Source organism: Nasonia vitripennis, chromosome 3 (assembly GCF_009193385.2).
Source record: "Nasonia vitripennis strain AsymCx chromosome 3, Nvit_psr_1.1, whole genome shotgun sequence".
In the NCBI taxonomy this organism is placed as follows: Eukaryota; Metazoa; Arthropoda; class Insecta; order Hymenoptera; family Pteromalidae; genus Nasonia; species Nasonia vitripennis.
In genome coordinates this window covers 22,077,117-22,104,444 of record NC_045759.1, presented here as the reverse complement: position 1 = coordinate 22,104,444, position 27,328 = coordinate 22,077,117, and the positions used below count along the sequence as shown (strand labels likewise).

The following is a 27,328-nucleotide window of genomic DNA, read 5'->3' as shown; positions in this document are numbered from 1 at the left end:
CCGCGCGAGGCGCTTGTATAATCGATTCGCGTCCAACTCATTAGCAGCGCGGCAACGGGTCCGATCGTAAATCAAATAAACCGCGCGCGATCGTCCCTTTCCCTCGCGTTCAGCGCTGCACCGCTGCACTGCACAGCAGCGTGTGTCAGAGTTTATCACGACTGCTTTGTTGCGTCGCGGCTTATTATCTTGATTATCTTAATACGAGAGAGAGAGAGAGAGAGAGAGAGAGAGAGAGAGAGAGAGAGAGAGAGAGAGAGAGAGAGAGAGAGAGAGAGAGAGAGTCGAGCTCGATTCATGAATACAGCCGCGCGCCGGCATAGTCGGGATACATATGCATGAACTGGTACATGCTTAATCTGCGAAATCGGTATATAAGCGTCGCGCGTTTCCAATTGATGTCATGTTTCGCGGCTGGCCAGAGCTTCAATTATTCCGACGCCAGGCTCGCTTTGTCTGCCTCGATGTTACATGCTAATCTTGAGACTGTACTGTATCGATCGATATATCGGTGGGCGGGGGCGGTGGCAACGATTTTCGACGGAATAATTTGTGATCGGCCGCTATATAGTAGCGAAAAGAAAACGAGATTAAACCCTCCGGCACCTGATTTCCCCTTCGGATATTCACCGCGCTCGCTGAGAACTATCTCGCATAAAATTTTTTAATCAAAAGCTCCTACGACGACAACGCACAATCGCGATAATATATGAGGTAGATATTCAGGGAGAAGCCGGTCTCGGGAAATTGGAAAAATTCGATGGATGGTCATCTCGAGGATCGCATCTTGAATCATTTGAAACACGCGGGTCTTCCTCAGCTTGCTCCGCGGCTGCTGCATGAAGGCGAATCCGTATTTTTCGATGAAATTTGCTTTCCTCATTCTCGACGAGACCTCATAAGCGCAGACGTACGAGAGACGGCGTAAAGATAGCTTTGTCACGACGGGGGCATATTGTCGGAAGCAGATTTCGGCGGTAATAACTTCGATCTTTGTACGGCTTTGTATCTTGCGAGATATTGCGAAGCCATAAAGTTTCTCTATAATTATATGTGAATAAGGGTTTATACTTTGGCCAAACTCGGTAAATACACATCATCAGCCAGATGACGAATCCGAAGTTTAATTAGCAACTAGCTCTCAACGTTTCTCGAAAATTGTATATCGACCAAGTCACTCTCTGAGCAAATAAGTTCCGAAGAGGCCGTGCCACACGCAGTAGTTTGTCATCCAACTCGACGCTCACTCACTCACTCACACACACGCGTGGGTAGTCGAATCGCGCAGTAGGGGTGTGCAGGGCTATAACCGTATGCTATATAGTTACGAAATGGAATGCACACCGTTCCAGCTGCGTCGGAGAAATTCTCAGGACTCTTGACATTCCACGGATGTTCCGGTCCGTGCGCACGCGAGCCGCCAACACCTGCGTCGCGGTGCGTGAAGGCCGTAAACAAAGGGTCTCTCTTTTAACCGAGGATTTACCGCAAGAAAAGAGTTATCGATGCTGCGTACGGTTAAGTGATATTTTCAAATCTACTTAAATAAAATGAAAGGGCAGAAAATGTCCGCAGCGATTCGAAAAATCTGAATATCGAATGGCAGCACCCACACACACACCAAGGAATTTCGCAGTCTACTTCGCGCCGAGGAAAATCTGCGCAAAGAGTCACGCTCGCAGACGATTCTATTTTGCCGCGCGGGAGAATGCGAGAGTGAGTGCGAAGGAGAGAGATTTTCGATCGCCGACGACGTCGCATCAATTTTAATACTGACGATGACGCCGACACGCAGCCATGGAAATGAGAAGGAAGAGAAGAGGATAATCTTCTAACTGGGAGAAATATGCGAGAACACGCGCGAGATCGATATTTCATTACATTTTCGCGGTCTATGCCGCGTCTACTCCACAGAGGCGCAACTTCCCTTACCGCTATACACCACACGCTTAGTTTATCAAATTATTTATAAAGCCACACATTTATCAATTTGACGAATGATCGTTTTCGCCTGTTTCAGATAGACGGAGGCGCCAGCCGCACTTGGTCGACTCGGTCGCGTGATTCGCGAATGGATCTGCGATGGCTGTTCCCACGCGAGATTAACTGAGGTAATGGACATTAAATATTTCCTTTGTGTACATACGTTCTGCGCTGTATACGTGTGCGGGGGCTCACCAGGATTATACACGCTGTGCATATATCCGCGCGCTTCGAAGAAAGCGCTCGGCGATGCGGGAATTTATCGCGGGTATGTTATTTTACAATGGAAAATCAAATTCGCCGGCGCTCTCTCTCTCTCTCTCTCTCTCTCTCTCTCTCTCTCTGTAATAACCCCGGGGTTTTGAAAGAATATTAATCCCGCGCTTTATTATACGATATTACATTGTTTCCCGCGGCGTTTACGATACGCTGCTCCGTTTGCGGTACCAGAAACAAACTATTTAAATAGCTGAATTAAAGAAATTATATATACAGTCGGTAAACAATTAATCCGATTAAACTCTTATCTATTCAGATTCACGAAATCCCATTGATCAGGGGGCTTGTGTTTCACTTTGCCGGGAAGTGGAAAATCGAATTAAAGAAAGCTCAAGAAAATTTCCCCTGCAAAAGCTGGAGAGAGAGAGAGAAGCAATCCGATTGAATTTGCAAGTTAGGCGCGCGTCTTTCGTATAACTTTGGGCTTCATTATCAACGCGCGAGCGACCGCTCGTCTCGATTAAAAGCTGCGGGGCCCGTCCGACTTGTTGCATTGTTTGGTCCGCGCGCTACGGTGTATCGTCTCGTAATTCACAGAAAGGACGGTCTAACTTCCCCGGAGACAAACTCATAGACGCTGCTGCACTTTGACGAATTGAAATCGGGAGGGACAATGCGGTGAAGGCTTCTCGCTGTTGTTCGATTTAACGAAAAAACCGCCGAATTAAAAAAAACGCGGCTCTAAATTCTCGTGGCGTGTAAACAATCCGCCGAGCTCTAATGGACGCGCACGCAATCGACGCTGGCTCGGGTGCAAAGTAATAAAACGTGTTTATAAATTAATCGCGTGCTGGCAATCAGCGAGTTTTCCTCTCCGTTTTAAAACCCCCTCTCTGAGGCGCGTGTGTATACTTAGCTTTGCTTATTCAACAGACTTCGAGCTCGCAAACTGCTCTAAATTGAGAGATACCGTCTATCTTACACACGCAAACGCGCCGAATACACACAGAAGACGTTTACAATAAATTTGAATATTCCGCACGTTCGCAGTGCGTGATGGGTGGCGAGAAGCTGTGGTGGGCATGGGGCGCGGGTCCACGCGGCACGACCGCCCCAACGAACGTCAGCAATAACCTGCTGACCTTGGGCTGGAACGAGTCGGCGCTGCGCGAGGCCCTAAACGCCAGCGGCAACGCCAGCTGGCCCGGGGACGAGTTTCTCTTGGAGCCGAGCAACGTCACCCATACCGGACTTACCAGCCACGAGTACGACCTCATAATCACGATACTCATCGCCACCGCACTCGGCTTCCTCATTCTCGCCACGATTATCGGTGAGTACGTTACTGCATCTACATATCACTATAAACTATAAAGGATGAAAACGATTAAAGCTGGATTACCAACGATTAGTCGCGCACGAGGCAAATTATTTACGGGCGGCTGTTAAAGTCGCCGCCGGTAATTAATGAATAAAATAAACTCGGCTCTTGCGCCACTCTCTACGTAGGTATAACTATTAAAGGCGGCCCGCGGGGCTATGTAATTTTTACGAGGCGCCGTTAAAAAGGAGATCGAGAGCGTTTATCCGCGCGCGCGCGGGGAAAAAACGTTCGATAAATTCCCCAACCGATTCGGGTCAACGATTATTGAATAGCCAAGGAGACACTGCAGCGCGCACTCCAAGAGCTTTATGATTTCTCGTACGTACGCGTCTAGTGATTTTTTTATCCCGATACTGTGTGCTGACATTTGTCCCATATATTCGCTCGCGAGCGCGGGATACATAATTTGGAAAATCGAATAGCTCGTATTGCGCGCGTCCCCGTATATGCGGAATTGATTAATTGTGCGGTCGCGCGGGCTCTATACATTCGAATATGCGGCCTGCACCGCAAAATCACGAAATCCATGCATGTGCGTAGGTGGGCTTATAAACTATATATAATACTGAATATATATGACGATTCGTTCGCTGCAGTAGCGTCGGGGGCTATCTTGGCGAGACACTCCATACGCGGGGAATGTACGTAATTCGGGCGCGATTGTAAATTACGACTCATTGAGAAATTAAGGGGGCACACCACCTTTGAAATTAAAATCAAAATTTTTCATTAAAAGTTTATAAATACTCATATAAATGAACCAAATTTTTTTACTATTCTTAGACATAATTACCTTTATTTTGATGGTTTTAGACCTTCTATATACCTCTATAATACCTACGTATAGTAGGGAGTCCATAATTCACTGACCGTAAGATTCCAAAGGAACGAATGGCCCAAATGAGCTCAAACTCCAGGATATTGTTTAAAAGTATATTAGTTATGGTATGAATGAGGGGATTTGGTTTAAATTTCATAGAAAAAAAGTTACATGATAGTTATGTTAAAATTAATCAAAAATTGATTTAAAAAATCAGTAATATGCTTATAAAACTTTTTCTATGAAATTTAAACCAAATCCCCTCATTCATACCATAACTAATATACTTTTAAACAATATCCTGGAGTTTGAGCTCATTTGGGCCATTCGTTCCTTTGGAATCTTACGGTCAGTGAATTATGGACTCCCTACTATACGTAGGTATTATAGAGGTATATAGAAGGTCTAAAACCATCAAAATAAAGGTAATTATGTCTAAGAATAGTAAAAAAATTTGGTTTATTTATATAAGCATTTATAAATTGAAAATTTTTGATTTTAATTTCAAAGGTGGTGTGCCCACTTAATGTAGTATAGAGGAAAACACCGCAGGTTATAGCGGAACAATCGAGCTATAATTACACACTTTTCAACGCCGCACAGCATCGCTCATTAACTTCGAGCTGAAGTTTTGCGAGCTAGTGCGCGTCGAGTTATTATAAAATCGATCGATCGTGCCATCCTCGCCGCGGTGTAAAATGAAACTTTTTCATCGCTTCGAGCGAGTAAAGGTCTTAATAACTGGAAAAAAGCAATTTCGGCGCGATATTCTTTTACGATAGAGTACATACACGTCGCGGCGACAATCTGGTGAGAAAAGTGAGAAAATCGAAACGTAAATATTATAGAAAAAGGCCTACAGGGAAGATTCTTTCCCGCGACGGGAGAGTATATAGAATGAAGTTGCGGAATCGCACTGTAACTGATTGAGAGTGACGTGTACCTCCTGCTTCGGAGGCTTGTCACGCAGCAAATCCCGAAGGGAAATAAGAGTGGAGTACACGCTAAGGTAAATTTCCCGCGGCAGTATGACGCTGAAAGAGTGGGTCGTTCTTTTTAAATTCCCTGTAACATCGAAATATTGCACACGACTACTTACAATTTTTGATTAATACGCATCAAGAGCACTCGCATCACTCACACGCGCAAACCATTAGTTACACTTCGGTTAACGATGATAATAACACGTGCTCGCGTCGCGACGATCCAACTGCAACTGTCGAAAAAATGTCGCAGCAAAACTCGCACAGAAGCAAGAACGTCGCAAGTGCGGGTGATTAGCGCGGAATACAGTGAATAGTCACAGACGCGTTAATTTGAATTTTGAATAGCACGCCTGTGATGTAAGCGTCAAGGCGAGGATGCCTTTATTAGTAAACAAGCGCACATGCTAATTTTGATTTTTTTTCTTCCTCTTTTACGATACTCGCAGATAACAAATTCGGCCTCAGATCATTAGCGCGCGTTGTCTGCTGCATTGTCGACGAAGTGTACATACGCGAATTTGAATATCTTATCAATGAGAAGAGTTGAAGTAGGTGCGAAGAAAGAGTGCATGTGGAATACGCGGCGTCAACCACGCCCTGCGATTGTGTCCGACGTCGCGGCGGGAGAAAAGTTTCGCGCGAGCTCAAACACTCGTTTTCGCGCTCGCGCGAAACTTACATCAGTCGCCGCTAGGAATGTCGAAGTTTAAATTTTCGTTCGTTCTTGTTGCTTTGTAATTACTCGCGGAGTCGTGCGCAGGCGAGAGCGAGAGAAACGCCGCCGCCGGGCGAAGTTTCCTCCAGCCAGACGCTTGTTTAAAGTTATTCGAGGGCGCGAAACGAGGGAAAAAAATTCAACTCCAACTTGGAAATCATCATCAATATTAAGCTGCTTGAATATTAATGCCCGAAGCTGTACAGAGAGGAATCTTTTACTTTCCGATTGGAGGATTTCCGTACCATTGGCTGCACTGCAGCAGCGAATCGTTCGCTGTGAAATTCGCCCGCTAAATGCTAATCGACGCAGTGCACACACTCGAAAATAAACGTTCATCGAGATCCATCGCGTCTTTCTCTTCGCGGCTATATGCGACTAAAAAGCCAATTAAACCCGGCTGACCCAGAGAGCTGTGCTTCGGTCGCGGCTAATTCGCTCTCTAGGATCGAAGGTGTTCATTACCGGCGGCACGTGTACCGTCCGATACACACGTGCGCCCCGTCATAAATTGCGCGAGAGGAGCTCGAATATAACGCCGTAGGAAAATCAAGAGCGAATCGTCCAGTTACACGCGCGTACCCGTAAAGCACCTTCGACGAGGCATCAATGGCACTGCACGACGTCCGGATTAACGGTGTACAGATGCTAGAACGAGCCACTTAATTGGATCGCGGCAGCAACAGCAAATTGAAGGAAAGACGAGGTGTCAGTGGCAGTTGCTCGTCCCGCGCACCTTTGCACGAGACGTGCCAATTCAAAGTGCGGCGCGATTTGCATATCACCGATAGATGATGGGACGCTGATTAGGAGTTCGATACTCGCGATTGACATCTCGCGCGGACCTCCCATCCGCGAGACGTCTGATTGGTAATTAAGGCGATTGCCTCGAGCGGAACGATGTATGCCTTGCTCGCGCTCTGATTAACCTGCCGCTGTGCCGGACACGCGGTTAAACGGACCTCTATGCATAAGACGCTGTCGCTGCAGCTTCAGGTGGCCTTGCGCGGAGAAGGCGCGCGAGAAGCTTGTCGCTAACGCTCGCGAGACGCACAAGGCGTGTATAGACAATATCGGCTTTGGGACACGCGCTAATGCGCTTGCGTAATTATAGATCATCGCTACGTGACGTGAATGCAAACTGCATATTGGTATAGTCGAAGCACTGTATGCAGATGTCGGAAAATTCTCGTCAAACATTTTTCGCTGAACGTGTAGGGGCATAAAAAAGCGAAATTTCCATATAGATTCGAATATCCAGGGCCGCCGATTCGAAAAACAATGAGAATTAAAAGCGTTGGGCGCCAAACGGCGCGCCGGCCAAAGTGCCGTAAAAACGGGCAATAAAAGCCGATCGATGCCGAACAACAAGAACAACAACAGCAGGAGCTTCTGCTTCTTAACCTCTCCCTTTATCTCTCTATCTTCTCTCTCCGAGAAATATAAGTCCGCCCGATAAAGTTTTTAACTTGTTTCCGATATTGAACTTTCGTTTATTGACTTTTGTTTTAAATTTTTCCGGGCCGTACGCGTGTCCGTAGATCTTGTGTCCGGCGTGGAAAATAACTCGAACGTACGGAGTCGATCCGGTAACAATGCCCAGGACTTCTTGAACTTGGCGGAAAGAAGGACCTTTGTTCGTATCGCGTCCAGCTCTGTGTCTCTCGATTTTCCTCATTCAGCGCAAGCCAAAAAGAGCATCGCGGGCAAATAAGAAGCTTTTCCAATTCTTTATATCGCTCATCCTTCTGTTTGTTCGCGTATACTCATCCTCGATCTACTGCTCTCTGTAATAGACGTATATTATAATTCCGTCGTGAATGCGGATGTGTATCGAAAATACGCGAGTAATTGGGTCGCATTTTGTAATGGGATCCGATGGAAGAAGGAGGAGGATAGAAAAAAGTCGCGATTTATCGTTTCATTTATCACGAGGCGCGGCGAGAGCAAGTTTCAATTCCGAGTGACTTCGCGTATGAAATTCGCTTGTCACACGGGATAAAGACTGTCCTCTTTCTCCCTTTCTCTCAGTCGTTGGTCAGAAAAAAGTTTTTTCCTCAAACTAATTAAAGCTTCGATCGGATGACAAATTGCCAGAATCGGTCGGCCAGAAAATTGTCCGCATAAATGTGCATCGGGTGATCTGATTAATGGTGTAAGGCTCGAAACCGATGAAAATCTATTCCCCCGTGAATCATTGCGATGCCTTGAAAGGGGAGCTATAATTCGGCGATACATGTTCTTTTGCATTATTGAATGACCCAGTCGAGACGCAGCGGCGATGCATTACTACCGTTATGTGTAGTGATATCGAGGAGTATTATCGTTTACTATACAGCACTGACGATAACGCGGTGGATAATACATGCAATCAATCGCTGCGAAATCGGATTGATATGCAAGCAATTTCAAAAGCAAATCGAGATTATTGATTCCTTGTGTACATAGGCTTTGATCTGCGAAGGACGACTTTATATCAATCATTTGCAATCAGTTTTAATGATCGATAAATTTTCGATTGAATAGTCGACATCGGACAGACGCGAATCAATCAGAGGAATTTTTCGTCATCCTCCTCCTCCTACGCAGCAGCGAACGATGAAGTCGTTATGGGGAAACACGGCCGGGCGAGCGATTTCTCTCGAAATTGATGGCCGAACGTCGATTACAGAAGCTCCGCGTCCGACGATAACTTCCTCGGCAACGGCCGGACTCAGTCAAATTTGGCAGCTGCCGTCCGTACACGATCGAGATATATGTGTATACGTATCCTCCCCCGCACACACAGGCTACGGACAGACAAATGGTCGACTCTCTCGTCGCGAGGCGCGTTTTCAACCCGATGATAACTCACACAAAGATAGAAGAATCGGCCAACGAATTCGCTTCCAGCCTACATTTTTCGAAATAAAAGCTCGCCTGCACCGGCATAATAATCCTATATAGGGGCATCGTCGCGTGCATCAGAGACAACGAGAGAAGGCTGCAGCTGAAGGAGTTTAGCATACACGCTCTCTCGCAAGCGTCACAAAGAGCGACTTGGCCCGCCCACGTCTCTCTTCGCTCGTTTGATAAGCGAAGCAGAGAGGAGACGTGCTTTTGACGCCCCGAATGGGTATTTACAGCGCGAAAGCCAAGAGAGAGAGAGAGAGGGGAGGGGAGAGAAAGCTCAAAGCGCGTCCATTCAATTGTCCTTTGTCGCGGGAGTACGGATCTCTTATACATATACTCGTCGGTCTACTCTACACAGCGATGGTGTACAGCTGCTGTACTTATATTATACTTATATTATATACCTTCTTATCCGGAAGATTTTATCGCAACGACTCTTATCGAATTTTACATCTCGTACAGCGAGGCGCCCTCGGAAGTCGCGATGATAATCCTTAAATCCTGCGCCGAGGAGAAGACGTCAGTTACACAGGAGAGAAGTAGATTTCCCGCAATTTCATTCTCTCGTATACACGTAAATTTGAACATTTTTTCCGCTCGGAATTCGAACGAAGTAAAGTTGCGCGCGCTGAATTTCCAAGCAGCTTTACCATGCTGTAAACGCTCCAGTGCAGTTGCTGCGTATCGTATTATAAAATAGCGCGGCGCTTTCGAAAACAGAGAAGATATCGCAAAGCGCGCACAGAAGACACTCGGAGCAAGCGCCATTGAAGTCATTGTCCGACGACTCGCTTTGTCGCGCAGACTCTCGCTATATTTGCTTTATACATACCGTGTTATACGAGGGAAGATCTCGTCCCTTTGATCTTTCTCGGCTCTAGTTTTATATGCACGAACACGGGTCATTAGCACGAGGGCTCATCGTCACAACAGCCGAGAACTAGGCTTGAGCTTAAAAATAATTAGTCCAATTAAATTAACGTTATCCTACATCTTCCACAGTGTGTGTGTGTGTGTGTGTGTGTGTAATTTAAGCTCTCAATGATTCGAGCATTAACATTTAAAAAGCAAATCCCTCTCCTCGCGCCGCGCGGCGCTGATAACCTAATTGCCGAAAGAGTGTTCCCGCCGCTGGGCGCGATTACATCTGAGAGAGAAAGAGCCAAGTTATGCCCATTTAGCACGAACCTGCAGCACAGCGGGAATTTAATACTTCTCGCCCTAGCTACCTTTATATACATAAGTACATACACTTCGCCTCGCGCAGAGGAGCGAAATATTTCGCGGGAAGAAGTCCCGTGCGGAGCGAGATAAAAATTTTACGCCCTTTTATACTCTCGCCCACTCTCTCTCTCTCTCTCTCTCTCTCTCTCTCTCTCTCTCTCTCTCTCTCTCTCTCTTCATTCGGCTAATTGAATCAAGCGAGAGGCTAATAATCGTAAAGAAAGCCCTATCGCGCGGATCATCTTTCGGCCATAATACGAGAGCGGAATGTATAAACTCTCGCATTATCATCTCTCTCTCTCTCTCTCTCTCTCTCTCTGGGAGAGGACAGGCAGGCAGTCCTCTTAATTAGATTTCTCGCAGCGCGCGCTTTTACTGCTATATGCGGATATTTATCTTTCGCGCGCCTACGTGTATAAGTGTATATATAAAAAGACACGAGTCAGGCAGCCAAACAACTCGGAGCGTCAACACAAAGGGCGACTTGCGGTATATAGGGAAAGTTTCGCGCCGAGAAAGTATATGCGACGCTGCTTCTTACAGGCGTATATAAAGAGCTCCTGCGCGCGTGTGTATAGCTAGAGCTGCGCAGAGTCGCGCGAACTGAATTAACACGAGTGCCGTGACGAGTTGAACAAACTCCGTAAAGTTGTTTGCATTCGTCAACTGCACGCGCTGAGTGTGTGTTTTGTAAGAATCCTGTAATTGTTCGGGTAAACACGCGCGCCAAGTTTTTAATTTAAAGGGTATATAATCCTCTTCTCTGAGAAAGATTACTTTCGTATACAATTTCGGAAAAAGCCATTTTTCCAGAGAGCGGTAACCATAACGCACACGTGCATCGGGAATTCATGATCCCCAGTGCGTCGTGCGCGCGAATATACGCCTATGGCCATCAAGATTCCCAAGCAGAGCGCGCGCGTTCTTCAAAATTGCCTCTCCGTTACATCGGCCGCCGCGTGTGTATAAAGCCACCGGAGAATAGCTGCCGGTGTTGCACAGTTGACGGCGCGCATTTCCCTGCGGGGCCAAAACAAGCGCGGATAAATGAATCAACGACGTGAGCTTTTTTTCTTTTTCAAAGCTCGTTTATAGCCCCATACGCGCGATGTGTCCTGCATCTGGCTCGCACTCGGGTCGGAATCAATGAGAGAAGAGGGATAATGCGAAAGGTACAGGCTGTGTGTGGAGGGAGAAAAAGGGCGCCGGGCCGAGTGATTGATGGAAAACGGACCGGTACTTGAATTTTCCCATCTCATAGTCGGAGCTTATGTTTTCGCTCTCTTTCTCTCTCCCGGCGGCTCTTCCCATGAATCACCTCTGCGCCACCTCGATTAAAACTCTATCTAATTGATTTTGTTTAAGAGAGAGAAAGTACGTGATTAAAATTAACGAAGTATACGCGCAGAGCGAGAAAAAAGTATATATATATAACAGAGGGATTTTTCGGCCTCGTTACGCACACGTGACGCACGGGCGGCAATCCACTTCTCAATAATCCGCGAATCCCTGCGCCCGTCGTCAACTCAATCATGACGAGAGAGCGAGGCTTTTGCCCCTGGAACTCGTTCGTCGCAGGCGCGCCGACGACGTCTGGAGGCACAATCTTGCGAAACGAGCTGCTGATCCCAAAATGAATGGCACGCGACCTTCCTAATACATTCGCTGTATATAGTACGCGGTGATCTCTCTCGCTTACGTCGTCCGTTTCTTCCGCTGGCAATTACGTTGCGTCTTCCATTTGTCATCGACTGCCTTCTCGCGAATAGACGAAAAATTCAAGTGCAATTGCGTTCTTCCTTCGCGACAGTAGTGTCGCGCTTTCCACTCACGATTTTTCCCCGCACGACTCAGTCATTTAGCAGGCGATATGTATCCTCTCCTCTCAGCCATACGCGAGTCGCGATCGACGCCGTGTACCGCTACACAACGTATATACTATACGCAGTTCCTAAGTCGTTGCAGGGCGATCGTTGCACGCGCACCGTATACGCGAAACTCATCTTCCCGCCGTGCTCTTCTCTCTCTCTTTCTCTCTCTCTCTCTCTCTCTCTTTTACACATACGTGTGTGCACACCGGCAGTGTTTTAGGGGAGACGAGATGAAGAGATGCGTGGGCGGCGGGAAATGGGATAGAGAGAGGGACGAGGGTATAGGAGAAGAAAGAAAGTGAAGAGCTGGCTTTTTGCTCTGAATTCTCGATTACGCTGCGCGCTGGGGCAAAGTTTGCGCGAGGGAGGAAAGTGGCCGCGCCAGCATGGAAGGGGGGAAACTATCCCGAGAGTTTGCAACTTTTCACTCGCGCGCCGCGCGCGCGGAGCTGCTACGTAAGATATTTTTAAATGGGTGCGTCTGCATCTGCATTTTTAAAGACGCCGCGCTGAGCATTTCCCGTCACTTCCTTTCACCGTCACGTATATACATGTGTGTAGTGTAATTTATCGCTGCTCGCGTTTTGTTATACCAGCTTCTTTTAATAATCTCGCCGTTTCACTCTTGAAAGCGATACGAATGGTCGAGAGCGCTGCTGCTGCTGCTGTGTGTGTACAGAAGAAGAAGTTGTACAAGTTTGAAAAGCGTGAATCTCTAACGCGTATCAGAACTTCGAGAGGCAAAACAATACTTCTCGCTCTCCGCGCGCAACAGCCGTCAAACGCCGCGAGCATCCATTTTTCAAGCCGTGATACTCTCACGCATAATACATCTCGAGAGGCCAATACATCCCCTCAGGGTGAACAGTACCGCGGTATAATGCGCGTCCGTTAGCCAACAGCTTGAGCGGGAATGTTCAATTAGGCGTCGCATCAAATGGTTTACGAACGAATTACCCTGACGCCGCAACGCTGCGACAGCGAACGATGTATGCTCTCGCTCCTAATCAAACGGTCGTGATTCCGTTCTCCAGATGCGCGCGATGCCATTTGGTCGTCGTCGTCGGCATAATCATGTCTAGGTAGAGTACTCGCGCGCGAGTAAGCCGTAGCACGTATCGCCCATGAAATCCCATAACTCGCGGTGGGATTTATGAGGCGCGATTATCGCTGCACCAAAGATCGTCGCCCCAAGACAGCTCGCGAGCTGTGCTATCCTATCATCATGAGCGTTAACCTCGCCTCATCGAGAAAGCTGAAACATCGAGAGTATTATACGCTGGAGAGGGGGTGAGGGGAGCTATTGCAGCGTTAGTGTATACAGTATGCGGAGAATGATACGATGATGATGGGATGGAGGACGGTCGTTTGTAGTTAATTGATCGAATGAACCTTACACTCCAGCGCGAAGGCAACGCTCGATTGAAATGAAAAATAAAAACGTCAAATGCTTTCAATCAACCGATATATTCATTATTTTTAAATGAAAATTCCGATCGTATCGCGCGGTCATATAAGCTTCCCGGAAGGATACAAGAGGCAATTTGTTACTGCCCGCGCGAGCCCGTTGGAATAAACTCACCGTATACACTATATAGAAGCGGCAACGTTTTACATTTTCGCGAAAATTGATGCGCGGAAATGCGAAAATTAATTGAAAATAAAAGATAGACGTGAATTTGAATCGCTGCTGGTCGACTACTCTCCAATTGTAATTAATCGAAACAGTGTAACTTCCGTCAAAATTATCGCGAACGGAACTCTTATTCACGGACGGAAAAAACGGTGGTCGATTATTATCGTTACTTCGAACACACATTCTTCCGATAGTAAATCACGCTTCGTTAGCTCGCTTTTCACAGCGATGTCGGCATCAGCGCGATTAATTCGCAGTGGGAAACACACACACACATACAGAAAATGTATCCTATGTTCATGTATACTTTCCGTGAATGGAATATGACAAAGTGCGCGCTGCAGCGATAATTATGTAGAATCAACCCCGACAAATAGCTCCGGCCCATTGAAATATCCAGAACTTTGTCGATTATTAATCGCAATCGGTCGCGACGAATTGGAGCTCGCACGTATACATATAGTTTAACAATTCTATTCATTTTCGCGCGAGTTATTCCGCCGCGGTTATACATCCGATAACGTCATCTCTTCGATGCTCATTATATAGGGGGGGTATAATGAAAAAAAAACGTCGCATTGGCGTGTGTAAACCGACACGAGCACGCTATATCGCAAACACGAATCGCGCGCGCGAGATCTGATTGATTTACCGGCCTTATCTGACTCGCGCATGCGGCGCTAGGCCATTTGAGATTACGTCCGTTATACAGAATCGCATTCAACAACTTGATCCTTCTCATTGAATTTTCGCCTGCAGCTCTCAAATGCACGCGCTGCTCACCGCGATGACGCGTATACACGGTTTACGGTCGAGACTTGCGTAATATAACGAAGCTCGAAAATAGAGGAATGAGAATAAGGCGTTCATTTTTCCGCGAAAAGCGAGTTGCGCATTATGATCGTTTTATGTCCACATCAAATCTTCATATACGCAGCTGAGCGTCGAGTTACGTCAGCATAAAAGGCATCGAAGCTACTTGTGTGCGTCACGCTCTCGCAACAAAATCCACATCATATCCTCCTGTATCCTCGCTTTATACATTTCTTTTGTAATGTACGCAAAGTGATTTACACGCAGGTGCTCTGAGCGCGGCGAGGCCTCATGTAAATCAAATCGTCGTAATAAAGTCAGGCTTCGGAGCTGCAGTCGTCGGTATAAACACAGAGAGAAAACAGGCTCTCGGACGCGTCGAGTGGCAGCGCGCGCGCGCGTATATACTTATGATCCATAAAAAGAAAGCGGCCCGCGCGTGAATTAAATTTTCCCTCGCGCTTTGAAAATGTCGGCCAAGGTGCGTATAATAAAGCTCCGTATTATCTCTTCCGCCTATAGTCGAGATGATCGCGAGGATGTGTGCAGGTGCGAATGATTACACCGCGGCCCACTATCCGCAATCCCGATTCCGCCGCAGCAGTACGAGGATCGCTTCTTATACAGCTGTGGGGTTATACGATCGCCGCGCGTCTAACCGTTAGTTTCGTTTTATTCGGTTTGCGGCCGTATACACATTGTGTGTATAGGGCTTATATAGTGCGGCGAGCAGGGCTACGACTGACACTATTCGCGAACGGCTATTATACGGCTTTGCACCGCTCTCTCTCTCTCTCTCCCCAAATTTTCGCGGATGCTAGTACGGTTTACTGCCGCGCGAGAGCGGCTATTGTCTGTTTATGACCTATATTTATTGTCGACTCTACTCACTCCACTCGTGCGTGTATATATCTATGCATGAATAAAAGCGCCGTGTATAAATATGCGCTATATCGGAGGAAATCTCTCGCACGGGATCTTTATTGCAGCCGCGGCATTTAAAGCTTCGAGTTATTTCTTTATGGAACTGTAAACACGTCGCTGCGGGTAAAAACTCGACGAGTTGTTTGCGCCCCAAGTCGTAAATATGTGCATGTTCAGCAACAAAGTGCGCGCAGTAGGCTCTAATTCGATCGGCGCCGATTAAAAATTGAACGTGTGTGGTTCTGCAGCACAAACTGCCTCGAAGCGATGTAACCGGATTCATCGCCGCGCGCGCGGGCTGTGTAAGCGGTATTTCGCGATAGCTATAACTAATACTACCTGTAACGGAACGACGAGCTGGAGCGTGCGGGTATACACGTGTAGTATGCGCCGGGAAGCGGGGGCGCCGGCGTATAAACTTTAATCCACTTCAACAGGTCTGAAAGTACCTGGAGAGAAAGCTATATAGAGGCGCGGAGAATCTCCTCGAGAGATTAGTCAAACGGAAACTAACGACGAGCGAAAGGCTTTTCGGGAGCTTTCCTCGGCTCTCAGAAGAGAGAGAGAGAGAGCTTGTGCGCATAAACGCCCGACGCTCTCCTCGCTCTAGGTTTTTTGTTCCTCAACACGCGCGCTCACGGAGTGAGCTTTCCGAGTTTGTCTGTATGTGTATCCATATGCGACGAGGATTTGCATCATCAGGTACTTAAATGAGTCGGTTTTATTTTTGGCTCGATCGACGAATCAACGATGCTGCAGCTGAATGCAGTAGCTGTTGCGAGGCACAAAGGAGTAAATACACACCTCTCTATTAATTCATCGCGAGCCGAGAGAAAGGCCGAAAAATTCAGCTTCAAGGTAGCGGAGCAAATTCGAGTATACACGCGAGCTCTTTTCAATTCGCGCGCTTTTTGCTCTGTAATTTTTTAAACGTTTCGCGCAGCCGATTCGGCACGAAAAATAACCGAGACCTGTACATCCGCCTGTATCTAGAACAAAAAATGCACGGAATTATAAACGCGATGCAGTACGAGCTATAGGTACACATAGCTTCATAAATTAATATGCCAGCTGCGTTTCCCGACTTTTATCCCAGTAGCACGAGAGCCACTCTCTCGAACATCGCGCCTAATCGCGTCGAGGGAATATTTTTCGCATATTCAAGAGCCGTACACACATAACGAGGCTAAAAGCGGCTTTCGTTTTCAAGCGAAGCGTAACGCACGATTTCTCAGTGAGACGTCGCGAGCACTTCCGCAGCCGCTGGTGCGTGTCCCGCCACCGCTTTTTTCGGTATATATATATATATATATATATATATATATATATATATATATATATATATATAACGCAGGGCTGTCTCGTATGCGCCGATAACGAATCGCTCGCCTTCACGGAATACTCGGGCAACTTATACGCGTTTGTAATACGGAATAATTTATCGCCGATTAATTCGCGCATAAGCGAGCGCGGGGTCGACGTTTCTTTTATTTCGTTCACCTCTTCCATATAAGGAGGTCGCTGTAAGCTACTGCGTTTAAGCCTGTAGGCAAGAATACGGGGAGGAGTTATTCGGTCACGCTGTCTGTGTATAGCGTGTGTGAATCGAAAATGATGGAAAGCGATAAGGGAAACGGATGAGGTGCTAAGAATACGTGTATATGTATACATACAAGGGAGAAAAATTGCCGTGCGGGTTATTTTAAGTATGCGCCGACGCTGACACGATCGTGCGCGCGGCTGTAATGGCGAGCTATTACGGAAAATGAATTGCGAGTCTTTCGTGGAAACGCGTGTTGATAACCTGCGAAATGTGTATAAACGTTCGAAATAAAATTTCGGAGAATAATCCATACGCGACGATCGACGAATGTATAAGTACATCGGATCGAAGCGAGCTTTCAGCGGCGTAAGATGAAAAATCGAGGCTCGTAAAATTTTTAGTTACACACTCATAAACGTCGACACCTTTCGCGATTGTACGTATACGCGCAGTAATGTCAGATACACGCCATCAAGGTATGTAATTCGCTTTTATGCACAGTCGAACGCAGTCTCGCAATGATACGTACGGTTATTGTTATGAGTGTATGCGCACCTACTTATTCTCCAGTTGAAACCTCGCCGTATCACGTATTTATCTTTATCTTCGCGTAGCCACAGCTGTCGGCAGTTTGTATTTATTTATCGCGTCGTTTATCCTCTTTAAGTATCCCGTAGCATTGTAAAACGCTATTTTACGCCCTCCCCCGCTCTGATCCCAACGAGCTGATATACTCACAGCGGTCTGACCACATCGCGAGTCGTACCACTGAAAATCCCGGTGAAACGTGCACCATTTTCAAAAAGTATATACTCCCACAGAAGCGAGAGGAAAAAACAATTAACGACGTCCGCCGGCGTATAAAACACAATTACTCGCGGGCGTCGCGGCGACTCGTGCGTATGACAGATTCTCAATACGACTCCCCATAACGTATATATCCGGAGCAACTCTGCAGTCGAGCAATCGGGGACTTTTCCAACGGACTAATAGACGACGGTACAATAAACAGTCTTCGTCAATTTTTTCCTCCACACACATATATTAGAAGTACACATCAGCCATTTATTAATCGTCCCACGCGATTATATATACATATACAGAGCGGGTGTATAGGTGACGAGCGCAACGTTGCGCGATTGATCGAGCAGTGCTTGCGGCGAGGAAAGTGTGTATACGAGCCACAAGTGGTGCGTGTAATCGAGGGGGAGAGACTAAGTGGATGACACCGCGATGATTGAGGGAATACGTCGTCGCTCTCGAGAATTTGAAAGGATGATTCTCGTGCTTTACTACTGTTTTGCCGATTCCAGAGACTTTCCTCGTAATACTGCACGGACACGACAGATATGTGTGTGTGTGTGTGTGTTGTGATATACGGAACAACAAGTTTTATGTCTGTTTTGCGGCTTGTTGCGTGGAATTAGTCATAGCGGCTAGATGTATATACGGGCCACAGCTCGTAAATTATTATTATTATTATATATCTTTCGCGAAAAGTCGAAAATTCGCGAACAGCGAGTCGCCATTAGCCGCTGGTGTTGGTCTCGCGAAATAATTCAAACTTTTCCCATTCTGCACTGTTTGTATTTATATATTACCTTGCACGATGTACAAATTTATGTGCACTGTTTGTTCACTGCGACATTAATTAACAATCCCGCGATTTTCCACGCTTCATTGCGGTCGAGTTCGCAATTTTTTATCACACACAAGCTCAACCGGAAAAAAGCGCAGCTTAAAACGAGAAATATACGTTTTCGCATCGCACATAAGCCTCGCGACATTTATGACTTTTTCTTTTCCGCGCATTTTTTCCCCGAGAATTCATGAACACACTCGACGTCGCGGTGTGGAAAAAAATCCGCAGTTAAATCACCAAAAAGTAGCTGCGTAACATGCAAGAAACTTTCGTCAGCGACGATGACGAAAAGAGAGCGAAAAGGTACGCGCGCGGCCGCGACAGCTTTTCGCTGCGCGGTGAACTTTTTGACAGGTCCATAACTCACGCCCTCGCGCAACTTATTCACATGCAAATTATAATCGATCAATAATTTACAAGCCGCATGCAGCAGCGGCAGCGGCTGATATGTATGTATACGCTGCAGTCGCTCGGTATATAGGGAAACTCTCTCTCTCTCTCTCTCTCTCTCTCTCTCTCTCTCTCTCTCTCTCTCTCTCTCTCGCTTCAAAGATGAATGTGCTCTTCGCCGTGCTTTTTTGAATTTCCATGACGCACGTGGGTCGCGAGCTTCGCAATTTCGGAAGAGTAAAGTCAATTCTCTCTCTCTCTCTCTCTCTCTCTCTCTCTCTCTCTCTCTCTCTCTCTCTCTCTCTCGGCGGCGATTTCCGGCCAGCGATCTTTTGCCGAATTTCATTCCAATCGATCTCTCGGTGTTTTTATTTTTCGTCCCAACAAATCTGCATGGAAATAGTTTGATTTGGCGCGAGCGCGAGCGCCTATACATAGTGTGCATCAAAGAGCTGGGCGCGATTTTAATTCCGAACGCGATACAGAGCGATAAAAGTAATATCGCGCGAGCGCGCGTCATATCCCTCATACAATTCAATTGGCCGCGACGTCCCAAATGAAACTGCGGCGTCGGGGCGACATGTAGTCGTTTCTCTGCAGCTGCTGAACACTGACATTCATTGAATTGCGACTAGCCGGGACAGTTGGCCCAAGCATCGAATGTGTATTTGCATGTAAACTCGTATGCCCTCTTTCTTTCTGCATACGTATGCGGGCATTTTTACGGGCGCGAGCACGAGGCTTTCATATTTGTTAAGAAAGAAAATTGCGAATTTCCATAAACATGAAGGGATGAATTTCGAATTATTAATTCAAATTCCGTCGGCGGGCTTGCAAGAAAATATTTTCAGACAGGCGCGCGCGGCTCTTATCGACTATAGCACCAGAGCGTATACGTATATATAGTACACATAACGAGTTCCTATCTACGTTCGAAGATTCCCCACGAGTGCAGTTTTTGACGCCGGCCATCGGGGCGTAGTGTGCCAATATCACGGCCCTCGTTTTAGCTGACGCTAACTGCACTGTCTTTCTCAGCTACTCGCTCTCTCCCCCCTGCAGCAGCAGCGGCGTCAACCTTTGGGGAAAACTTGGGGCTGCAGCTGCGCATTTCGAGGTCCGTTTAACCGTTTAATTACATTCCGTCCGCGCGAAGGAGTCGCTGCTGCGCACATCCCAGTAATTTTGCGACTATACGCGTATTGCACGGAGCTTTCGACGCGTTAACGCTGCGGACTATTAATTTCCTGTTATGTGTTTATCATTTCGAGTGTCTACGCAGCGGTACATACACAGCTGTAGTTTGATTTCAACACGCTATCGTAAAGTTTCACGAGTAATCGAATCGCCGCGAGTGATCCGTAACGCACGCGCGGGAGGGAAAAAATCGCGAAAAGCTCGCCGCACTAAATACCAGCGAGAGAGGGACGAGAGAAAAGTTTAATCCAGCCGTTTCTCGACGCCGCTTAACACCGCGTCGGTTTTTACGGCCATACGGTATGCGCGCGAGCGGACTTTTGCATGGTAATAAAAATGCGCAAAGTACCCTTTCGATTTTACGCTTTCAAAGGATGTTTTTCTCTCTCTCCCCCAGCCTCGCGAGTTATGAGATTCATTTCAGCTGCAGCGGATGATAAACGTGGACTACACGCACAGTTCGATTCGATTTTTACGAGAGTTGATAAATTTTTCAAGACTTTACGCGCCGCGATCGATCTTATAATTGATCTTTTTTTCCTCTTTTCTCATGGCCGTAAATCAACGCGCCGTTTACCTATACCCCTTCGGTAAAATTCTAATTCGAGCCGTTCGAAATTTATGTGCGCACCGAGCGACTGTGTATATAAGCAACAATTAATCACCGGGCAAGAATTCAAATAACAAGCGCACACTATCAAACGCCGATCGCGATATCTCGCAGCGGCCCGAGAAACGATCCATCCTCGCGATAATAAAACACTCGCTAACTCGCTGCAGCTGCTGAGTAAGCTCACGCGCGGGTTATATTTCTCGGTGTTGCAGCTTGCAAGCTCGAAATGCTAATCGAGCGCACCTCATCGGAGTTTCATAAAATTCAACGAGATCGTAGGAGGCAATAGCATTAGTTGCGAGCTTCTTCTCTCTCCTCCGCGTCTCTAATTCCTTTTACCTTCTCTCTCTCTCTCTCTCTCTCTCTCTCTCTCTCTCTCTCTCTCTCGTTCTCACTCAATTTCCGATCGAGTCGACCCGCGCGGCATACTTCTTTTCTCTATCGCAGCTAACTCGGGGAGCTTTCCTCTCGCTGATAGCGCTGCAGAGTTACAAACGAGAGCTGCGGAAGCGCTGAGGATATAGGAATATTCTCTCCTCTTCTTTTTCTCTCAATCTACGCGCAGTGGACGATTTCCAGACGGAATTTATCATTCGCGCGCGCTTGTTTGTGCTTATACTCGCGACTGAGCTTTCGATGCGGGGATTAAGCACTCGCTCGCTTTGATAAGGATTATGGAGCGCGTATGTTGTACTTCGGCATATTAACGAGGCTAAACACAGCGCGCACGAGTTTATAGTTCGCGTTGCAGTAGTGAGAAATATTTACCTTGGCAAATTAACGCGAGAATTTCAGCTTGATGCGGAATATACATCTCTCACCCCCCTGACACCGCACGTGAGAGCATCCGTTTCCTTCCGCGCGGGATGAATTGCGCAAGGTGCGAGGCATTATCTCGCGCATAGCTACGAATCTCCGATTTTTCTTTTTATCTTATTCTCCTTCTAAAGCTGCCGCTGCTGTGCGAATAATTTCGCGCTGTAGCTCTCTCGCACGTCGCTTGTTAATTATTCTCGAGAAATTAACAGACACGCGCGTTGTTTGCAGCCTCGCACACGATTCATTTATCACGCAACTGTTGCGCTTTCTTGCCCTTCGCTCTATTTACATCGGACTTGAGCAAATATTTGTCTTCAGTAGCTCTTTTTAATTCGGATAAAAAGGCCAGAGAGAGAGAGAGAGAGAGAGAGAGAGAGAGAGAGAGCGAGCCTTGTTTCTTCGAACGAAAATGCATCTTCTAAAAGGCTGCAGCGAGACTGCGCTCGAAAACTCTTTATTCCCCGAGCGTCCGGCTCATCCATTAGCGAGGAAAAGAGCTTCTCGGCTGCTACTTCGTGGAAAACTCGAAAAAGGGAGGAAAAATTACGCGGTCAGTAACCGTGACAATTTTCCGGCTTTCCGCACACGTGCAGCGGAGGGAATCTTCTCTCTTACCGCCGCCGGATACATGCACAACGAGCACAAGTTTGCCGCCGAGTCCGAGGGACATTAGCCGCTTGGGTACGCGCGTAGTCAATTTTTACTCTCTCCCGCGAGTGCTGTCCCTGGTGTGCGGTATAATACGACGCTGTATCGTTTCGATTTCGAAGTGTATAACGGCGCCGAGAGAGAAGGAAGGAGAGACGGAAGTATCCCAGGGGCGAAAGGGAGAGAAGGAATTTCGCTGGAGACTGGCTCTCGAAAGAAAGCGAACGGTTCGGTGAGCTATGCATTTTGTAAGAGCACATTTGAAACGCGAGGGCTGTACAATCTGAAATCCAATTTCTCCTCTGGCCTCGCTGACTTTACGACGCGTTTGCTTTTTAAATTTTGGATAATAATATTCTCGCCCTATACCTCCGATCGGGAAACTTCCGCGTGATTGGAAAAGTAGCTTGCGTAAGCGCGAATTTCAAAAAGCACACTCCCGTGTCTGGATGAGACAAAAAAAAAGTGTCAACAGATTCGTTCTAGACTGTTTAGCGCTCGAATTACACTGCGATAAATGAATTTCCGCAATTTTCCACCTCTCTGATGAAATCGCTCTCGGCCCACGGCGTCTTTAAAGCCGAGATAGCGAGAATCGAGTAAGAAATAAAATTGTACCGCGCGTAACGCGCTTCAAAGAAGACAAGCCTTAAAAAACGCCAGCTCCAGAACTGGATCTCGAACAAATATACTGCGTAATAGAGAGAAGAGAAAACTCGTCACGCTGTAAGACCGAACAAAAGGTCGCGCGGCGTGCACTTCATTAGTTAGACAAATACCGAACAATGATAATTCTGAAGTTCTCGCGTTTAATGCAGCTCCGTATCCGCGCGGCGAGTAAGAGCTAGAGATGGAGAACAAGACGAGAGCGCGCGCGGAGTTTCATAATCTCCTGAATATTCAAAACAAGGCTGCACGTAAGGAAGACGCGACGGAAACTGCGGAGGAGCGAGAGAGAGAGAGAGAGAGAGAGAGAGAGAGAGAGAGAGAGCTGCGGGCCAAAAAGCGCCAACTTAAAGGATCGCGTCGTTTATACAAGACAGAGAGGTGTAGAAGGGACGAACAATCAGAAGGACGTCTTAACGAGCTGCCATTATGCTCTCGCAGCCGACGTCCGCCCGCGGATTAGACTGTCTCCTCTCGGCGAAGCGGCTTTTCATATCGAATTAGACACATTCATCGAGTCGTCGACTTTTATACAGACGCCGTAAAACCTTCGCGTTCTAATTTTCCGCGGAACTAATAGCTCCTGTCTTTCGTTTCTTCTTGTCGCGCTTAGTCGCAGAGCCAAATTGAGAAGATGATTGAATTTCCAGATGGAATCATCGTCGGTGGGAGAAAAAGTTGCTAAACATCGTTACAATGCAAATTGAAATATGAGTTTGCAGCCTTTAGCGCGGCGGAGCTTTCTCTTTGCCACGTCGTGCTTTTGACGCTATAAACTACGCTCTGGCTTAATTTTATGACTATTATACGGGCTGTGATTAAATTTTTCACGATCGATCTAACATAGTTAGTGAATTTTTCAAACTTTACAACGATTATAATCATAAATAAAATGAATACACGCCTCCGCAAAAAATACACACCAAGCACTGATCGATCATTCTCTCTTTTGTCCGTTGCAGGTAAGTCTCGTCGTTCTCTCCGCTCAACAGCGCGGTCGGGTAAGGTTATCACGCGCCCGAGGGCAGCAATATAATTAAGCATAGAAGAGCCGTTTCTCGGGCTCTTGTAGCCCGGCAGCGCATTTTTTTCATTACTCCCACCACCTTTGACGTCGATGCGAAATAAAGCGTTGATTCGACGAAAGAAAGAAAGAAAAAAAGAAGCAGAGCAAAACAATCGCTAATTTCGCAATAGTCGTGGTATACAGCCAGGGTAAACACGGGGAAAATAGGGACAGATTTATTTTCACAATTTGTCGCGATCGCACGCGTGACTGAAATTCGAAAGTAGAGAGAAACGAAGTGTGTATGTATGTGTTGTTCGCGGCTGCAGCACTTTCATTACAGGCGCGCATTGTGTGTCGAGGCTCCGGATGAAGAAAGAGACAGATCTCGGAGCGCGTCGGGGAAAAATAAAAACCACAGTGTGTACTTCCTCTATCTGCGCTGAAGCTTTGGATCTCCCGGTATTTTTCTAGCCTCGCTCGATTTCCCGACCGTGTGCGCGAGCGGCTCAAATCTAGTTCGAGATCTGTGGCGTGTACAGTGCACTGTGTGTAGCGCGGGAAAAATGATTCGGCGTATTTTTCGAAATTATTCCACGCGAGTGCTGCGGATAAAGCAGTGTGAGATACGCGCGCAGCGATAATATACATGTTGTTCCCCCACGCGCAAGTTGTGTGTACAATTTTCGCGCGCACGGTATACGGCAATAACGTATATAGCAGATAAAATGGCATCGATGCGCGCGCGTATCGCGTATATCGGATTTTAGCATTCAATTATCAAAAGCGAATATCGCTCGAGCGGGAAGCTGTAAACCGATAGTCGAAAGATGGAATATTCATAAACGATATATTTTAACAGCTCTCGGACACAGCTACGCGGCGAGGTGAAATAAAACTGTAGCCGCCATGGATGTGACAGCTGCAGAGATTACACCCGCACTACACACTGTAGGTTTACAGAGAGGCTTAAATCGTCAAAGCCAGAATCGATAATACGATAGCTCGTAGTCCTAACGATGTTACAACGGGATACACTCGATAACAGCATTGCGTTCGACTATGCTATACCGTAACTTTTCGATCGCAAACTCCACCGCGACGAGTTGCGTCGCGGTGGAGAAGAGATATATGATAAAGCATAAATCTAATATCGACGGCGAAAGATCGGTATACTAGAAGAAAAGAAGAGGACGAAAACGGCGAACTTTCCTCATTTAAAAGCCCGTTTACGACGACGACGAGCGACACGCGTCGTCGTGTCTTTATCAAAGTCTTCGCGCGCAGCCAAAGTGTATTAGCGCCGCGAGGAGGGCCAATCAGCAGAGCCGGTGACTTTCTTTGAAGCGCCTAATGCATCCATAGAGTCGCGTAATTCGCTCGGAAATTCGAATTCGAAAAGGCGATCAATGACGATATATCGAAAATCGTGAGTATTTTAGCGTAATTAAACGAGTCGCCAGTTAGTTTAATGCGGGCTCTTAATTTGTTAAATTACCAAAGCGACGGTTTATTAAAAAGCGCAGGTATACGCGCCGCGTGTATTATAATAATTCAGACGAGCCAATTTCTGTAATGCGCAGCAGCAGCCTTTCGGCAAAGTAATTGGCTCCATATCTCTCTGCGTGTGTTCGCGTTATAAACGCGCACGTTAGCGATGCAATCTCGCGAATTACGTATATGGCGCAAATATATAACTTAATTAGTCGTATCTTTCCTCGCTTTGATTCGAGATCAAAAACTCGACTTTTGTTCTCCCAAAGAATCGCGAGATGTGCCGGCAAAAGCCTCCCGAGGCACGTATCTCAAAGGAACGGGATTAATAATAATCTCGAGATCTCAGCGGGACACGATTAATTTGAAAATCAACAAGGCGACTTGCCTGTATTATGTAATATCTATCTCCGACTCTGTCATCCCGATCTTCCGACTGAAGCTTTAGTCCAGTAGCAGCAGCGAGCACTTCACGTCGGCGTAAATTCCGCGCTGCAAACTTGCGGGCTCTACTTTCCAAGTTTGCCGAGTCTCTCTCTCTCTCAACTTCCGGTGCGACACTCGATCGAACTTTAATTTCCAGCCGTCTCAACTTTCCTTTCATTGCCGGCGGTATACACGAGAGAGAGTCTTATCGAGGGGCGGCGAAGGCAAGTTTTCGTCATCGGCCGATTTTCGAGAGATCGCTGCGCCCGATTTTTCAGCCGCGCACTTTGTCAATGCCAGCGCGTCAGCTGCTGCTGTGTGTGTGTGTTGTGCACGATAAACCGAGACTATATACTGCATCAGCTGCTGCCGCGTACTACTCATAATTCCGCCGAGTTTCAATTGCGCGACGGCCAACTTTGGCTGTGCAGTTCTTTGACTGGTCTTCCCTGTACACGTCGGGGGTATGAAAAACTTTGAATTAACCGCTTATACTATATAGCATAAATTAATTAGCGCGTCCCACATTAGGGCGATAAAAGGGAAAGAGAGCTCGAACCGCTAGCTCGAATTACCAGGGGTATACGTGACGCTTAGGAGTAGAGTCACGAAAAGCATTTAAAAGCCGATCCGCCGTCGACACGAACAGGACCCGCGAGCGACGTTGAAAATTAGCGAGAATCGCTGCTTTTATAACTCGGCTGACCAGGGGAAAAAAAACGTCACTTTAGCTGCAACAAGTTCCCTGCTGCTGTGCATTACATTTCGCACTTCGAATTGAAACCGCATACGCAGCATATAATTTTTGAGAGTAGATAGCTTCCATCAGCTGATTGAGGCGTCGATATAATACTGGATTCATACACCTGTCGGCTTAAATGTTGAGTGATTGGATTCGAGTAGTAACATACGTCTCTCGAGTATTTTCTTTTCATCTCTTTGATATACGGGTTCGGAAATTCTGATATACTATACCTCAAGTGTGTAAAATAGCCGCGCGATGAAAATGCTTATAATAAACGTTCACCACACGAGTCGATTACGGGTAAGCGAAGCCACTTACGTAAAAGTAGCTCGTGCGCAAATTTTCAAGCGACGACCCGAATAATCTCGATGAGAGCTGCGCTCCAAGATCGAGAGCGTCGAATTTAATAAGGCGATGTTGTTCCGCTCACGCGAGAAAGCTCGAGCATCAGACGTTGTCGGCTGTGTCGAAATTAGCCGAGACACGGGGTCTGATTGACAGGTGGATTCGATCTAGAGGTGCAGTGTTTTTAGAAAACTCACGCGAGCTTTATTGGATTTTCATCCGACAGGCGCGAGAAAGAATACGCAAAGACGAGCGACGATGAACCTGCATCTGCCGTATACAAGGTGAAGCATCGCCCCGGGGAGTATAAAAACGTATAGTCCTCAG

General features: G+C 46.9%; 1 protein-coding gene across 3 annotated transcripts in view; it reads left to right on the top strand.

Moving 5' to 3' along the window:
* LOC100120231 (5-hydroxytryptamine receptor) overlaps window positions 1–27,328 on the top strand; it is an 88,382-nt gene that overhangs the window by 25,639 nt on the left and 35,415 nt on the right. For 2 of the 3 annotated variants that reach the window (XM_031927761.2, XM_016984368.3), the window contains exons 2-3: window positions 2,021–2,111; window positions 3,253–3,535. In XM_031927761.2, the coding sequence (XP_031783621.1) occupies window positions 3,259–3,535 (277 nt within the window). In that variant the 5' untranslated portion in view covers window positions 2,021–2,111; window positions 3,253–3,258. The remainder of the gene's footprint in view (window positions 1–2,020; window positions 2,112–3,252; window positions 3,536–27,328) is intronic. The other variant, XM_031927760.2, reaches the window with a different exon arrangement.